The 13816-nt window shown below is 35.2% G+C and overlaps 1 protein-coding gene across 8 annotated transcripts in view; it reads right to left on the bottom strand.

Annotated features, from left to right (window-relative positions):
- LOC591389 (SLAIN motif-containing protein 2) overlaps positions 1-13816 on the bottom strand; it is a 33403-nt gene that overhangs the window by 16128 nt on the left and 3459 nt on the right. For all 8 annotated transcript variants that reach the window (XM_030980335.1, XM_030980333.1, XM_030980329.1 and 5 more), the window contains exons 2-4: positions 4473-4621; positions 1989-2078; positions 332-475 (exon numbers count right to left, since the gene is read on the bottom strand). In XM_030980335.1, the coding sequence (XP_030836195.1) occupies positions 332-475; positions 1989-2078; positions 4473-4621 (383 nt within the window). The remainder of the gene's footprint in view (positions 1-331; positions 476-1988; positions 2079-4472; positions 4622-13816) is intronic.

The raw sequence follows: 13816 nt of genomic DNA on the forward strand, positions 1-13816 counted from the left end.
GGACAACAAATAAATAGTCTTACTTTCTCCCTGTATCCTAGCCAGTTTCAGTCCCATCTGCAAGCTTAGCTAATTCCATTCTATTTCTCCTCTGAGATTGTGATGGACAGGTAGACAGACAAACAAACACACACATACAAAAAGACAAACAGACAAAGTGTCTTACTACCTTCCTGCATTCTAGCTAGTATCTGAACATCAGTCACATCTTCCAGCTTAGCTAATCCCATCCTCTCTTCTTTACTCAAGTTACATTCTCCTTTAGGGTTGTGGACAAACAAACATACAAACAGACAGAGAGACATACAAACAAACAGACAACAATTCTTACTCTCTTCCTGCATCCTCGCTAGTATCTGCACATCAGTCACATCTTCAAGCTTAGCTAATCCCATCCTCTCTTCTTTACTTGTCCTTCTCCTCTGGGTTTGTGATGGGGGTGGTGATTGACTCCTTGGAGATGTTTCAAGTTTATCTAACAAAGGAAGGAGACAAAAATTACAATTAAGCATATTTCAATGTTTCTATATGAAAGGTATGATAAAAGAAATGAAATAATGAATGTACATGACTACATTTGATTCTGCAACTATTACCTATTGTATTAATGCACAATTTAGGTTTCTTTTTGATATGGCACAATTATATAACAGTACAAAGACAATGGTACTATGGAAACAACTTTTTATATCGCAGATCCCTCCTACATGGTACATGTATTAAGCAAATTGATATTGAAAGTCTCAAGAATGTTATAATATTATGGTACAAAAAAACATTGAAACAAGCCCTCTGATAGGTTAATATATCACATTTCCCTTTCCATTCAAAGAAAGAAACAAACAAACAATTGAGGAAACTCCCGGGTGAAACTTCATACCAGGGTTGGCATATTTCCCGCTTCGGAGGCTTATTTCCCGGACGCCGGGAAATAAGCGATATTTACCGGTATTTACCGCTTTTTACCGGGAAATACCGGGAAATATATTTTTCCACTCACTTGTTCATAGGGATTGTCCAATTTTTAACATAATAACAATGGTGGTGAGTATGGTTGCTCTTGTGTGTACTATTTGTGTGTGTGTGTATGTTTGTTTGTGTGTTTGTCTACGTCTGTAATTATGTAATGCTGGAAAAAAATACAGGAAAAAGATACCAAATATACACCTAATCTAGATATGATGTTCTTCATTAAAGGGAACCAAAACCTTCATACTAAGTTACTTTTATTGTAAAATTTAAGATATTTGAATAAAATCAGTGAAAAATTGAACAAAATCGGGCAAGGAATAAGGAAGTTAAAGCTTTTTAAAATGACTAGTCACTAGAGGGCGATATTCAGTTTGATGATCTCATCTGTGGACAACTCTCCATGCCTTTTGTACATCAAATTTCACAAGTCTTTCGTTTTTTACCTATTTATTTGTGTTCTTGATCGGATTTCATAACATGTGAAGTAGAATATCATTTTGCATTCTATTAAATCTCAATCACAAGAAAGAAGGAAAAACATGAAATTTGATGTACAAAAAGCATGGAGAGTTGTCTACAATGATTTTATTCAAATATCTAAAACTTTACAATAAAAGTAACTTGTATGAAAGTTTTGGTTCCCAGTTGCTAATTACCATATTCATGAATACCTATTAATTAGCATATGCACAAAATGCCATTTGTTTGGGTGTGTACATTTTTTGTGCAGTGAAGATTTTATAAATCTGTTTGTGTGTTCCTACTATAAAGTATTATGCTGCTAATTATTTCAGAACAATATTTTCAGTTATGAGGCTAAAAACAAGTAAAATTATTAATAAATAGAGAATTAAACTCATATTTCCTGTTTTTTACATATTTACCGGACGCGCATCTAATACCGGACGGTATTTACCGGTATTTACCGCCGGTAATTACCGCCACCGGTATTTACCGCCCAACCCTGCTTCATACAAGGATGATACACCTTCTAGAGAGCTGTGTTTATACATTACCTATTCCTCTGAGTGGATCAGCATTGCCTTGGTTTGGAATTTGAGGTTGTTGCAATGCCATCACACTGGGTCCCATGCTATTTCTGTTAGCTGTAATGAGATTGAAGTGAAAATGAGTGTTCAGTTAGAATTTTCATTGAATATGAATAAGAAACGGATCACTTTGTGAAGAAGAAGATATACATGTAAAATACTACTATAAAGGGCATACATAAATGTCTGATTGCTCATGTGATGAATTCAACTCCTTATATTATACAAATGAAGGCCAGGCTAGGGGGAAAGATAAATCAAAGTAATCACTCTTAAGTACATTTGACTGAACATACTGTACATAGCCACATTATACTTTCACTTCTAATTTCATAAGCCATTTCTATGAAAAACTAATACCATGTTGAAATGAGAAAACAAATGTCACACAAGTATTTCATCTATGTGTATATACATGTAGATTTAGGAGTTAAGGATCAGTGTTGGAAAATGGAAACCTAGTCTTTGACTACCGGTACATTTTCCAATCATAACAACTACATGTGCAAGTCTTACATTCCCACTGGCAGGTAATTAAACAGGACTAGACTGATTAACGCCCTTCAATTAATGGACTAGTCTGAATGTTCATGATCTGGTATGTCACATTATGTTCATTGGTAACATCCTAATGACATTTCCTTTAGAATGCACCAAACTAGCTCATAACACTTTTGACATTTCTTCAAAATACATAAATGTACTGTACATGCACTATACATGTATATGTTCACTCTAAAGAAGGGCAAAATTGAAATAATTTTGCTGCCCCCTCCCTCTTTCTTTCTGTCATTCTCACTCTTTCCGTATCCATATCAATGATCAATCCCTATTTTTCACTTCAACTCTTGCTTCATCAATTTACTAATTGCCTGCTGAACAAATGATTTTAATGAATTCACTGAACAATCCTGATGACCCATCAAATAAATGGCTACATGTGTCATATTCCCAATCCCAATCAATCAATCCATCCATCAAGACTTATTTTCCCAGATGGTTGAAACATCCCTTGAGAGTTGTATTCATGGATAAGCCAAGACCATTAAGAAAATGAAACATTTTGTGGGTCTTCTTCCGTCCCCATCACAACCTGCCAATCACCCTGCCCTCTTCCATTTTCCTTGCTTCCTCTGGCTCTGTCTGTATGTCTTTCTCTCTGTCTGTCGCTTCTCTCTCCACGGGTCCCTCTCTCTCTCCCTTTCTAAGTCTTTCTACCACTCTTCCTTCCTCTCTCTTCAAGTATTTTTCTCTTTTACTCTTCCCTTCTCTGTCTTTCCCTGTTTTCCTCACTCTTCCCATACCTGTATGAAACCTTATTATTTTTCTCTTTAACTCTTGCTTCAACTCCTGTACCCCCCCCCCCCCCCCCTGGCCTAATTTCTTTTACGTTGCATTCTTGAATTCACATACTGTACATGTGATGCTTATCTACACTGATAGTCTGGTCCAGACAGTGGCTGTGGTTTTGTTATGAGTCTTGTTTTTTCAATGTAAAAGTCTCAACCAGGAAATGTTTATTATTCTGCTTGTCTCTGTGTGGTGATAATTAGACTACATACAGTCTACAGCATGCAGTTCATACATGATTTACAACAGTTAAAGGTTCATGGAAAACCTCATGTACATGTATCACATCGTAGTGGTTTCAAATTTCAAAGAAAGTGCACACTACTAGCCTTCCTGTTCTGACTTAAATCTTGTTCATCCCTGTAATGAAATATATACATGTATGTACAGTGTAGTGTGAGAACAAGAAGGAAGAGAGAACTTGATATATTCACCACCGGTATGGAGGAAATAGAATATGATTCCCTTGTGTATAATTTTTTTTATTTGATGATGTGTATCCAATCTAATGAGATTTGTCTCTGAAATAGTTATGTACAGTGTAAATGACCTACATGTACATCCAATGGCTGTCCGTGAGTTGACCTAAATGGATATTAAATGGCTGTACATGCATGCAAAGCTTGTAACAATCAATATATTTGTCCATGTACCAATGTCATTAATTTAGCAAGAAATTCAACCTTTTATTTTTAATTCAAAGACTATTTGTGACAAAATTGCAATATTTACCAACGCAATTTTATTCATTTCCCAATTAAGATGAGATTGTGTCCAATTAATAAGGAGAAATTATGCTGTAATTATACCAATGTTATTAATGTTTGTATTTGATTGCCAATTCGGCCAGATTCATCCCATTATACTGAACTACTCAGCATAGGCGGGTAATGTTTAATTGATCACAATATGATGATGCATACATGATGTAAATGTATTGTATGATTGGGAAATATTTCTGAAATTGAGCTAGGTAATGATTACAAATTCATTCAACAATATGATAATAACAACTACATGAATGAACATATATATCCCAAAGGGCGATCAAAGGGTGTAGAGTGGCAAATTTATATTAATGCATTTAAGTAGATACTCTACCTCTTGAGACTTCATCCAGCTTAGCAAGCAGACATTTCTTAGCAGACTCCTGATCTCTGGTAGGATGTTCAAAGTCTTGTCTGATCCAGTCATAGGGACTAACACACTTCTGTTCTGGACTCGCAGGCTTGATTGGTGATGTATACAGCCTGATAGAATGTAAGAGAGAGAGGAAAACAACATTGATAGAACTTGATCATCAATATCTTGAACAAAATAATGGCTTCTAAGTGCAGATAGATATAATACAAGGACATACGAATATGTATTATAATTGCTTGTTCTGTTTACATGATGTATACGATTTCTGGTTATATGATTATTAAACATTCATTAAGAAAATAACTTTCTTTCTAGATGTAGATTCTTTTTTGTGTTAGTTATTTACTATTATATTGCAAAACAGTTTACTAAGCTGAGTGTATAATCTGTGCAGTCAGTAGATCTACATTGTATTGTAACTGAAATCATTGAGTCTATGTAAAGGTGAAGTAAATGGGTACCTGGTAGGAATTTATTCCTTGAAATGCTAGAGCGCCGTATGGCAGCCGTGCTAAAGCCAGGGTAATAATCGGGAGCGCCAGGAGGGTCAAATCTGACTGACATGAGCGCTATACAAGAACCCACTATTATTATTATTATTATTTGCACGGCTGCATTTACAATACAAGCCATACACATATTTCACCTTTTCCTACTTTTGATCAAGGTCTCCCATTCAATGTGTCCTTGTTTACAGTTTTTAATATATGTTAAACTATTCTGTGAGCACTGCAATGCATATTATGCCTGAGCAGAGTTATTGTTTGATACAAGGTTATCAGTAAACAAGAGAGTCAGTCGCACATAAACAGACGCAGAGAATCAATTAGTGACAGATAGAGGGGGCGGGTTGTTTATTTCACACTCTAATATGACAGGTTATTTCATTGGCTGTCTGCAAATGGTGAGTGAATGTTGATAATTAGTGCACATCAGCCAATTTAATTTCAGAAATAGATTGCATGCGAAAGCAATCAAACCTTCATGTACCATGGAAATACAATGCAGATCCAGGGTTTATAATTTACAGAGGGGTTCATAATTTACAGAGGCGTATTAAGTGCTTGGTATCATTATTGTTCATAAAAATACATTAAAGAAGAAGAAAAAAAAAGTGTAATTTTTTTTTTCTTCTTCTGTTCCTTTTTTTTTAAAGGTTTATCTTCTGAAGAGACAAATCTTCACTGTACCTAAAAACATTAAGTTAAAATTGGCATTTCAAGCTAAAACCATACGCATCTCCCTCTACATTGTGATAATCAAAATTCCATAAAACATCATTCAAAATCATCAAGCTTTTGCACAAAGCTAAAGGTTAACAAGTTGGGAGCAGAGAGAGGAAAAGGGGATCCTATTATATTGTTTGCTTAGTCAAATTTCTCCCAACTTCACAAGATTGTAGACCTAAGGCAGCAAAGGCGACAGAAAATATGTGATTTTAGGTGATTATTAGATAGAAAGAATGAGGCGCCTTGCACAGAAATGCACAATCAAATACATTTTGCCTCTAGCATATTGATTTGATACAGAAATGAGTGCTCCCTGCTTCAACGATTGCCCTCAGTACACTAACATTCATGTCATGAACAATGTACTTCTAGATATTCAATTGAACATCTAGCCTACAGTTGTGAAGTGCAGGTTTTTACAGCAAAATGCAATCAAAACATTTAGTATTTCCAGATTTGTGTGGCACTTCTATCATTCAATGCACAATGGAAAAAACATACATATATTCATAAAAGGTATTTTTACAACAAATGCTGAAAAGGGGCAACTTAACTTGTAAAAGGATTGAAACAGTCATTTAAAACAGGTAAATATATCAATATTTATGTCCTCCCTCTCTGAATATAATTGAGTTTCAACAGTCCATTTCTTACACATATTTCACAATAATAACACAAGACAATAATGCAAAAATCACAGGGGCTCTTTCACATGTATGTGGACTTGGAGACACTGTTGCAATATGATATAATACGTTTTCAGTATTCTAGATTTAATATTCCAAAGTTGTATGATATCGCCAGCCATTTCCTCAACGGCAAACCCCATCCCCCAAGGTATTATCCTGGGAGGCATAATAAGAGCAGAAGGTGGGATAGTTGGTAGTAATGATTCAGAAGGTAGGAGACTTCACACAAAATAGTGATGAAGAAGATGGCTGGATGGACATCGTCATGGAAACACCCTAGAGGATAGTATGCTGGAGGATGGTGTGGCCATAGGAGGAGGCCACTATGAGGGCAGCCGTACTATAAAACTAGGTCTGACACCATACATGCGCTGACCTATGCTGTAGGCTCTATTTTAATTAATTGCATATATCCCTCTAGCCATATGTGGGTATCAAGGATGAACAAGAGATACTGTAGCTCGATAAATCAAATATGAGTATTGGGTTATTGCATGTTCATGTTGATGGATGCCTATAGTGTAGTAAGATATTTCTTTGTACACACTGTATCAGAAGCTCTTCTTCAATTTTAGGTTGAAAAATATCACTTTTCAAGTTTGTATCTAGTGAGCATTTTGCAAGTTATAAGCTTTCCAAAGCTTAAGAAATGTGTTTTTCCATTTTCCAATTACATCCATTCTGTAAATTCTGAGACAGTACAAACTCATGGCATAAACTTTTCTCAATCTAAAAAAAGGGAGAAGAAAAAACCAAAATGTAACCTACAAAATAAATGGTACACCTGCACATGTAAATGCCCATTTCTTACGCTTGCTTGTCACCACGATCTGATGATCACTCAAGGATGAAAAACAGAGCATCTTGAGACAGCCGAAGGACAGACAAGATTCTCCCCACTGTACCTACATGTATGTATGCATTATAAACCTGGTTATTCCAGACAGACATACAGGAAAAAATCAAGGTGTATCTATTAGTATTCTGTCTGCAGTACATGCTACATGTACATGTACACTAGCATTACTGTAGCTACAGGAGTTGTATTTGTAGGGGATTAAGCTGATTTCATTTGTGACATCATTCCATTCCATCCATAAACATTTACCAACTAAATAATGTTGCACAGATATGTTCCATTTGACTTTGTGTAATAATGATAAAGCATGTACAGTTCATTCACAAAAATCCATAGTTTTTTGCAGTCAGACAAGGATCCATGGTACATGTATGTTTTGAAGAGAGAAATTTGAGATGAGCAGCCTACAAGGAAATGAGCAGATATTTTTACTTTCTGTAGATATTCATCTCTGACAGAATGTCTGTGGAACCTTTGAGTCTTGATTGATTAGCACTTGAACTACCTACATTTTATTTATGAAAGATATGTACTGTACATGTACATGTATTGTACCACTTAACATTCATTACCCCTTAAAATACCAACCTATTCCAGACAGACATAAGGCCAGAAGTTGTACACTGTACCTACACTGTACATGTATTAGGATGTTCTGTCTGCAGTCTATTCTACATGTACTGTACATGTATGTATGTTTTCCTCAGCATTGTGATTTGTAACTTCATTCCATGCATACCAACAAAGAGTTGGCGAAGAACATATTCAATTGCTATCTGTCTATAGTAATAATCATATGACAATCTGCACAATGACATTTCATAGAACTAAATGCTGCATGTACATGTATTATAAACATAAAGTACATGATACACTATACAGTAGATCTATTTCATATTCGATACATACATTGTATACATGTATGTATGGCTACATTATTTCCATTTATAGCATTTAGAAGACACATTAAAATGTGTTTGTTGCAGATGCGAGTAGTAGAAAGATTGAGCATGTAAAAAAAAAATTAAAATTTAACCATACCATTTTGAAAACCATTGGTTTGATATAATGTTCTCTAAATATATTTCTCATTAAAAGAGATTAAATGCTTAGAAACTTATGAATTCAATATCTACACATGTATACCCCTAAAGGCAAACTGTGATTTTTCCAGTACATGTATGTCCCACTTATACCAAACACTGAAACTATCTCCATCCTATTTGAAATCATTCTAAATATAAATGTACATGTACTTCTGAAGGAATTGATTTGCCTTCTCTGCAGCTGGATAGCATCAACCATCTCAATGCATTCTGCCAGGCTTTTACCATAAACAAACTATACATCACTGTTAACTAAATCCCAAACAAGATATCATCCACTGCTAAGGTATGTTAATTATATTCTATGTATACAGGAAGCAAGCATTAGACCCAAACTAATTGCATGGGAATGGGGAGGATCGAGGGACAAGTTTTATTCTTATGTCCAATTGTCCATGCATAGCACACTGGTAATACATGTAAGTGCATATCATTGAAAATGACCTATTAGTGTAAAAACGTACTTAGTGAAATGGGCATGTCGATTGCAGTATGGTACATGTAGGTCAATAAAAACGTTTGTAGATGTAAGTGCATGGTTAGACGAATGCATTGATGCACTTTTGTCTGGATATAAACTGAGGGCCTAGTTCTTCATCACCCATAATGATAATGGTGTTTTATAATCGGTTTCTTGATTTTACATGTATGTAGTGGATCGTAGAAAATCAATGCTAAAGGTTTGTTCACAAATCAGTGAGTAACACTGACATCCAGGACCATTTCCAGCGAAACCTCGGGAGATACATGATTTAGAGTTAAACACTGTACATGTAGTTGTATTTAGAGAAACTTACAGTTGACATGTCAATATGTGCTCTATAATAAATTTATTATTGTTTATTGTTTTGGGTGATATGGGACCAGCCCTTGAATAATTGGCACAAATAGAAAGGTTACAGGTACTGTACATGTATGTGCAGTTTGAAGGCATGATTTATCACAGGCAAATCGTGTGCATGCCTTGTGTGTCATGGATAGACTCCTACATGTAGATCTCAGGAGTTAGTTTTACCCAATGAGCCTGAAAAGAGACCCAGACACGTTGGAGCCCCATACGAGCTGCACAATGTGAACTCTAAAAAGGCATGAAATGGGGAGGTGTGAGGGCCTGATATCGGAGAACAGCCTGTAAACTTAAACACCCCAGGGAAATGTATACCCTCAACACAGTAACAGAAAATATTAGAGTAAAAATAAACAGCCCAAAGCTACATGTAGGATTACCAATCTTCTTCTAAAAGTAGTTCTACATCAGAGGTAGATCAAAGTTTGCATACATAAATACATGTAGTACATATTTATCCCCATATTCTTTATAACACAAATCATTTCATCTGCACGTATATGAACTGTAATTGTAGCAATATTAGATTTTCAACACCTAACAATACATTAGGTAAACATAAGTGTATCAATTCTCTTAATATCTAAATTTTAGTAGTTCTACATCTGAGTAAGATACTGTACAGACATGCATGACTACAAAATGTGTCAAAAATCACGAAAAAAAAATCATAATGAATACTTGATTAGAATTAACTTTTTCTGTGTGATCTAGAGAATATTTTGTAATTTTAGATCCAGAAGGATGTTTACACTGTGTTCAAGTGCATGAGTTAACACCCTTCTGGCTCCTAATCAATGTTAATATGAATAGGGTAGGAGGGATGAGGGTTTGAGAAGAGGGCAGGTAAAGCAAACTGTAACACTTATTCTTTATCATCCCTAGGCTCCTCCTGACTCATCAATCAAATCTACTCTTAATTTTATTTTAAAAAATGGAAAACTGCAGAACCCATTTACATGTACATTTAATTCCACATATTTCTAGAAAAAAGCTGTCAGTTTAAGTCATTCATGTACATGTTAGTAAATGTGTACCATCTACTTAATACAGTAGGTAACTTACAGGTACATTTTTATGCAAAAAGCATATTCATGAGATTGTCTGCTGAGAGCCAGAAGGGCATTGATAAATTCACGTCTTCTTGTAGAAATAATGCCTTAATATCTCTCTCAGTACATACATTGTAGATGATAAAGCAAATGTAGAAGCACTTCAAGTGCTAATCGGTCAAGACTAAAAGCTTCCACAGACATTCTCTCAGTCATAAAATGGATTGACAGCAGTGTGAAAATATCCTCTGTTTTCTTAGCAGGCATGCTGTTCTCACGTTTCTCTTTTCAACAATATATCATGGATCTTGGGTCTGACTGAAAAGCTATCAAGAAATGCTGCATCAGCACATGATAAACAAGTGCAATCGGTTTGTTTACATGTGCAGTTGTGCACACAGTACTGATGCTAATACATGTACATGTATATCATCAAAATATGTTCTTTGAATTATAATCATTATTTCACAACACATTAATCTACACACAGTGATTCCACAGTACATATGTTTTTAGCCTTCATGATGTCAATCTTGAAGAATCCATAAAGCATCAATGATTGTTATGCATCATGATCATAGCATTCCATTATCCAAGCCACTGTACAGTATGGAGGCAAGCCGAACATACAAAACATCCTAAATGTAAAATATAGCTACAGCTGTAATTCACATGATGTCTGTGTTAGAGACATGTCAGAAAACTGAATTCTCCTTTCACCTTTCTGTTAGATGGAAAATTGTACCCCTTGACCTTTTTCACTCCAAATAAAATTCAGCCATTACGAATTCTGGATTTGTGGCTAATACTAACGTACATGTACAGGTGTACATGTAAATGTAATACACACACAAATTTAGTCCAACAGACAGTGTACACTTTTTAAGGCTTACAATGTAAGGCGTACTGACTTTTTAAACAAAAACAAAACAGCAAAAACTAAGAGAATACTCATTCATTCTAACCCACTGATTCACTTCTACTGTAGATGTACGTATGCCGAGAAATGTCTGGAGTTGATGGAAAATCAAAGGTACCAAAATCAAAGTGTATCTACATGTAAATAGTTAAATACAATTAATTGACCTTCACACCTACATGTATATAGAGTGCTGAGGCTTGACATACAGTACATTTAGACAATTAATACAATAATCTACAGTCTGCAGATGTATGGTGAATATTGGCAAAAGAAAAGCGTTTGTATGTACATGTAGGTTCACAATGTAATATACATGTACAGTACATGTACATGTACATGCATATGTACCTTTCAAATGTGTATTATTCCCCCAAAAGTGATTTAGTCTTGGAAACATATGCTAAAATTAATAAGGAGGATCTGCTCTTTATTATGGTACTCTTTAAAATTGTAGCACTGGATTTAATGAACAGTAGAGTACATGTGTACAGTAGAAGTACACTCTTGAATTTGTGTTAGATACCATTACAAATTACAAGAAAGGGCTGTTGATGTGTTCAGCCAGATGTTCAAGAACTTCTCAACTTCCAAGGTCTTTGTGAGTTTTCTGCCAGAGACAGCTGCCAAAAGGGGCTACAATTTGTTCAAATGGAATACTGCACATAGCATATTCTCACGGTACTGTATCTGCATGTAAATGTAGCGAGGATTGGTCATGTACATCTAATGTGCGTCTGTTTGAGGCTTTCATACCACACCTGACTTTATAACAAGGTCTTTTCCTGTATATGAAAATGACCAAACAAAAAATCTGTGATGATCATGCATTTTAGGGGGTGATGATTACTGTTTAATCAATTCATAAAATGACATACATGTACAATGTACCCGTTTGTGGGGAGGGGGGAGGGAGTGGTATAAATTTATCACACGATCAGCTCAATAGAATTTACATTCAGGGCCTACTGTACAGTATATGTACATTTACAGTTAAAATCTTTCCTGGCTACCTATTTACTGGTAATTATTGAATTTCAAGTACAGTACTTGGAGTCAGAAATTGCAGTAAATTATAAAGCAAGTGATTCAAAAGTAAACACCCCAGGAAAGTAACAAGCTAGTGACTTTCTTGATCAAACACAGACATAACATGTACAATGTAACCTCTCATTCCTCAACACATTGGAGGAATTCAAATTTATTTCATCAGTCAAGAGTATAAATTCCTTCTGACAGTTTCTAGGGGAATACCCCCTCCGGTTATACCTTACGCACTCCAAATATGGAAGCAGATTTTGCCTGACTCACTGTCTTCTATCCATACGTCGTAACACAAACGAACACTGTCTGGCCAGCCAGCGCTAGCCTTGTGTGAGGTAGACTCATGTTACCACAAGTTCAAGGTAGGTACACTGCTTCTCTCTCACTAGTCTATACCTACATGTAGTCTGGATTACACTCATTCTTCAGGCATCGGCTGTAAAAACGTTGGATTCAGTAAGTTAAAAGATTGACAAAAGTGAAAGTGCAACAAACGTTGAATCTTGGGTTTTGAGTTACTTTTTTTTTAAAAGAGGTAAATTCAGGTCATTTGATGTCATCAAAAAAATGTGTATTTAATAAAGAAAAGACTTTTTGATTTCCTTGACTTTATTTAAGCAGAGAGATGGCTGTTTTGGGGGTTAAATCTTCAGAAAATACTTTAGTGAAAGGATTTGGCTTATGAACAAATAATTATCTCTCCAAATGTGCCATACAGTGAACATGTACATGTACATGTACCTTCCAACAGTAATGTTATGTTGTGTCAAATTTAGACACATTTCACAGCAATGGTAGATAACCTGACATAATCTATCAGATCACTGTTAAAATATGCTGCCTTATTGATAAATTTTATTTACATGTAGCTGCTTTCATAAAACAGTGGAACCCAATCTGCATATCAATTTTAAGTAAGTGTATGACTGTCATCAGCTATAAAATGTACCGTACACACAAAACCTGCTATGATGCTATAAAACTTCTCTTGCATGTAAACTTAACAAAATAATGAAAGATGGGGCAGGACAAATAATACCAATAGTCCAATACCAAAATACATAACAACCTTGGTTATATTATTGCCTGCTTCATTATCACAGAATCTGCCTGAACTTGCACACTGGTGGTGTACATATTTCATATATGACAAACATTATCTGCAGAGGATTCATCAAGTTAAATTGGAAGATGCATCAAGCATAGAGGAATGAGTGGATCCACGTTGGCTTGGTGAGTCATCACTGTAGCAAGATGTGACTGGCCTCAAGTTCACCAACAGGTGAATAAATCAAGACTTACATTGGACTTGCATTGCTCTACATATATCTTTAGATTCGTTGTCAAAATGCCTACATGTACAGTATCATGACAAAGCATTCATGTACTTGTTCTGTCTTTTAATAATCATTCCTGTTTTTCAAACTAGAAACCAATTGACATGTACTTAATGTACATGCACTATTTCAAAGCAAAAAATGTACAATGTATGATACTATCACTTGTCAGCATATACATGTACATGTACAGGTTTTGATCATTATAGTTCACATTGTA

This window comes from Strongylocentrotus purpuratus, unplaced genomic scaffold (assembly GCF_000002235.5).
Source record: "Strongylocentrotus purpuratus isolate Spur 01 unplaced genomic scaffold, Spur_5.0 spur5_scaffold_11, whole genome shotgun sequence".
NCBI classification, from domain to species: domain Eukaryota; kingdom Metazoa; phylum Echinodermata; class Echinoidea; order Camarodonta; family Strongylocentrotidae; genus Strongylocentrotus; species Strongylocentrotus purpuratus.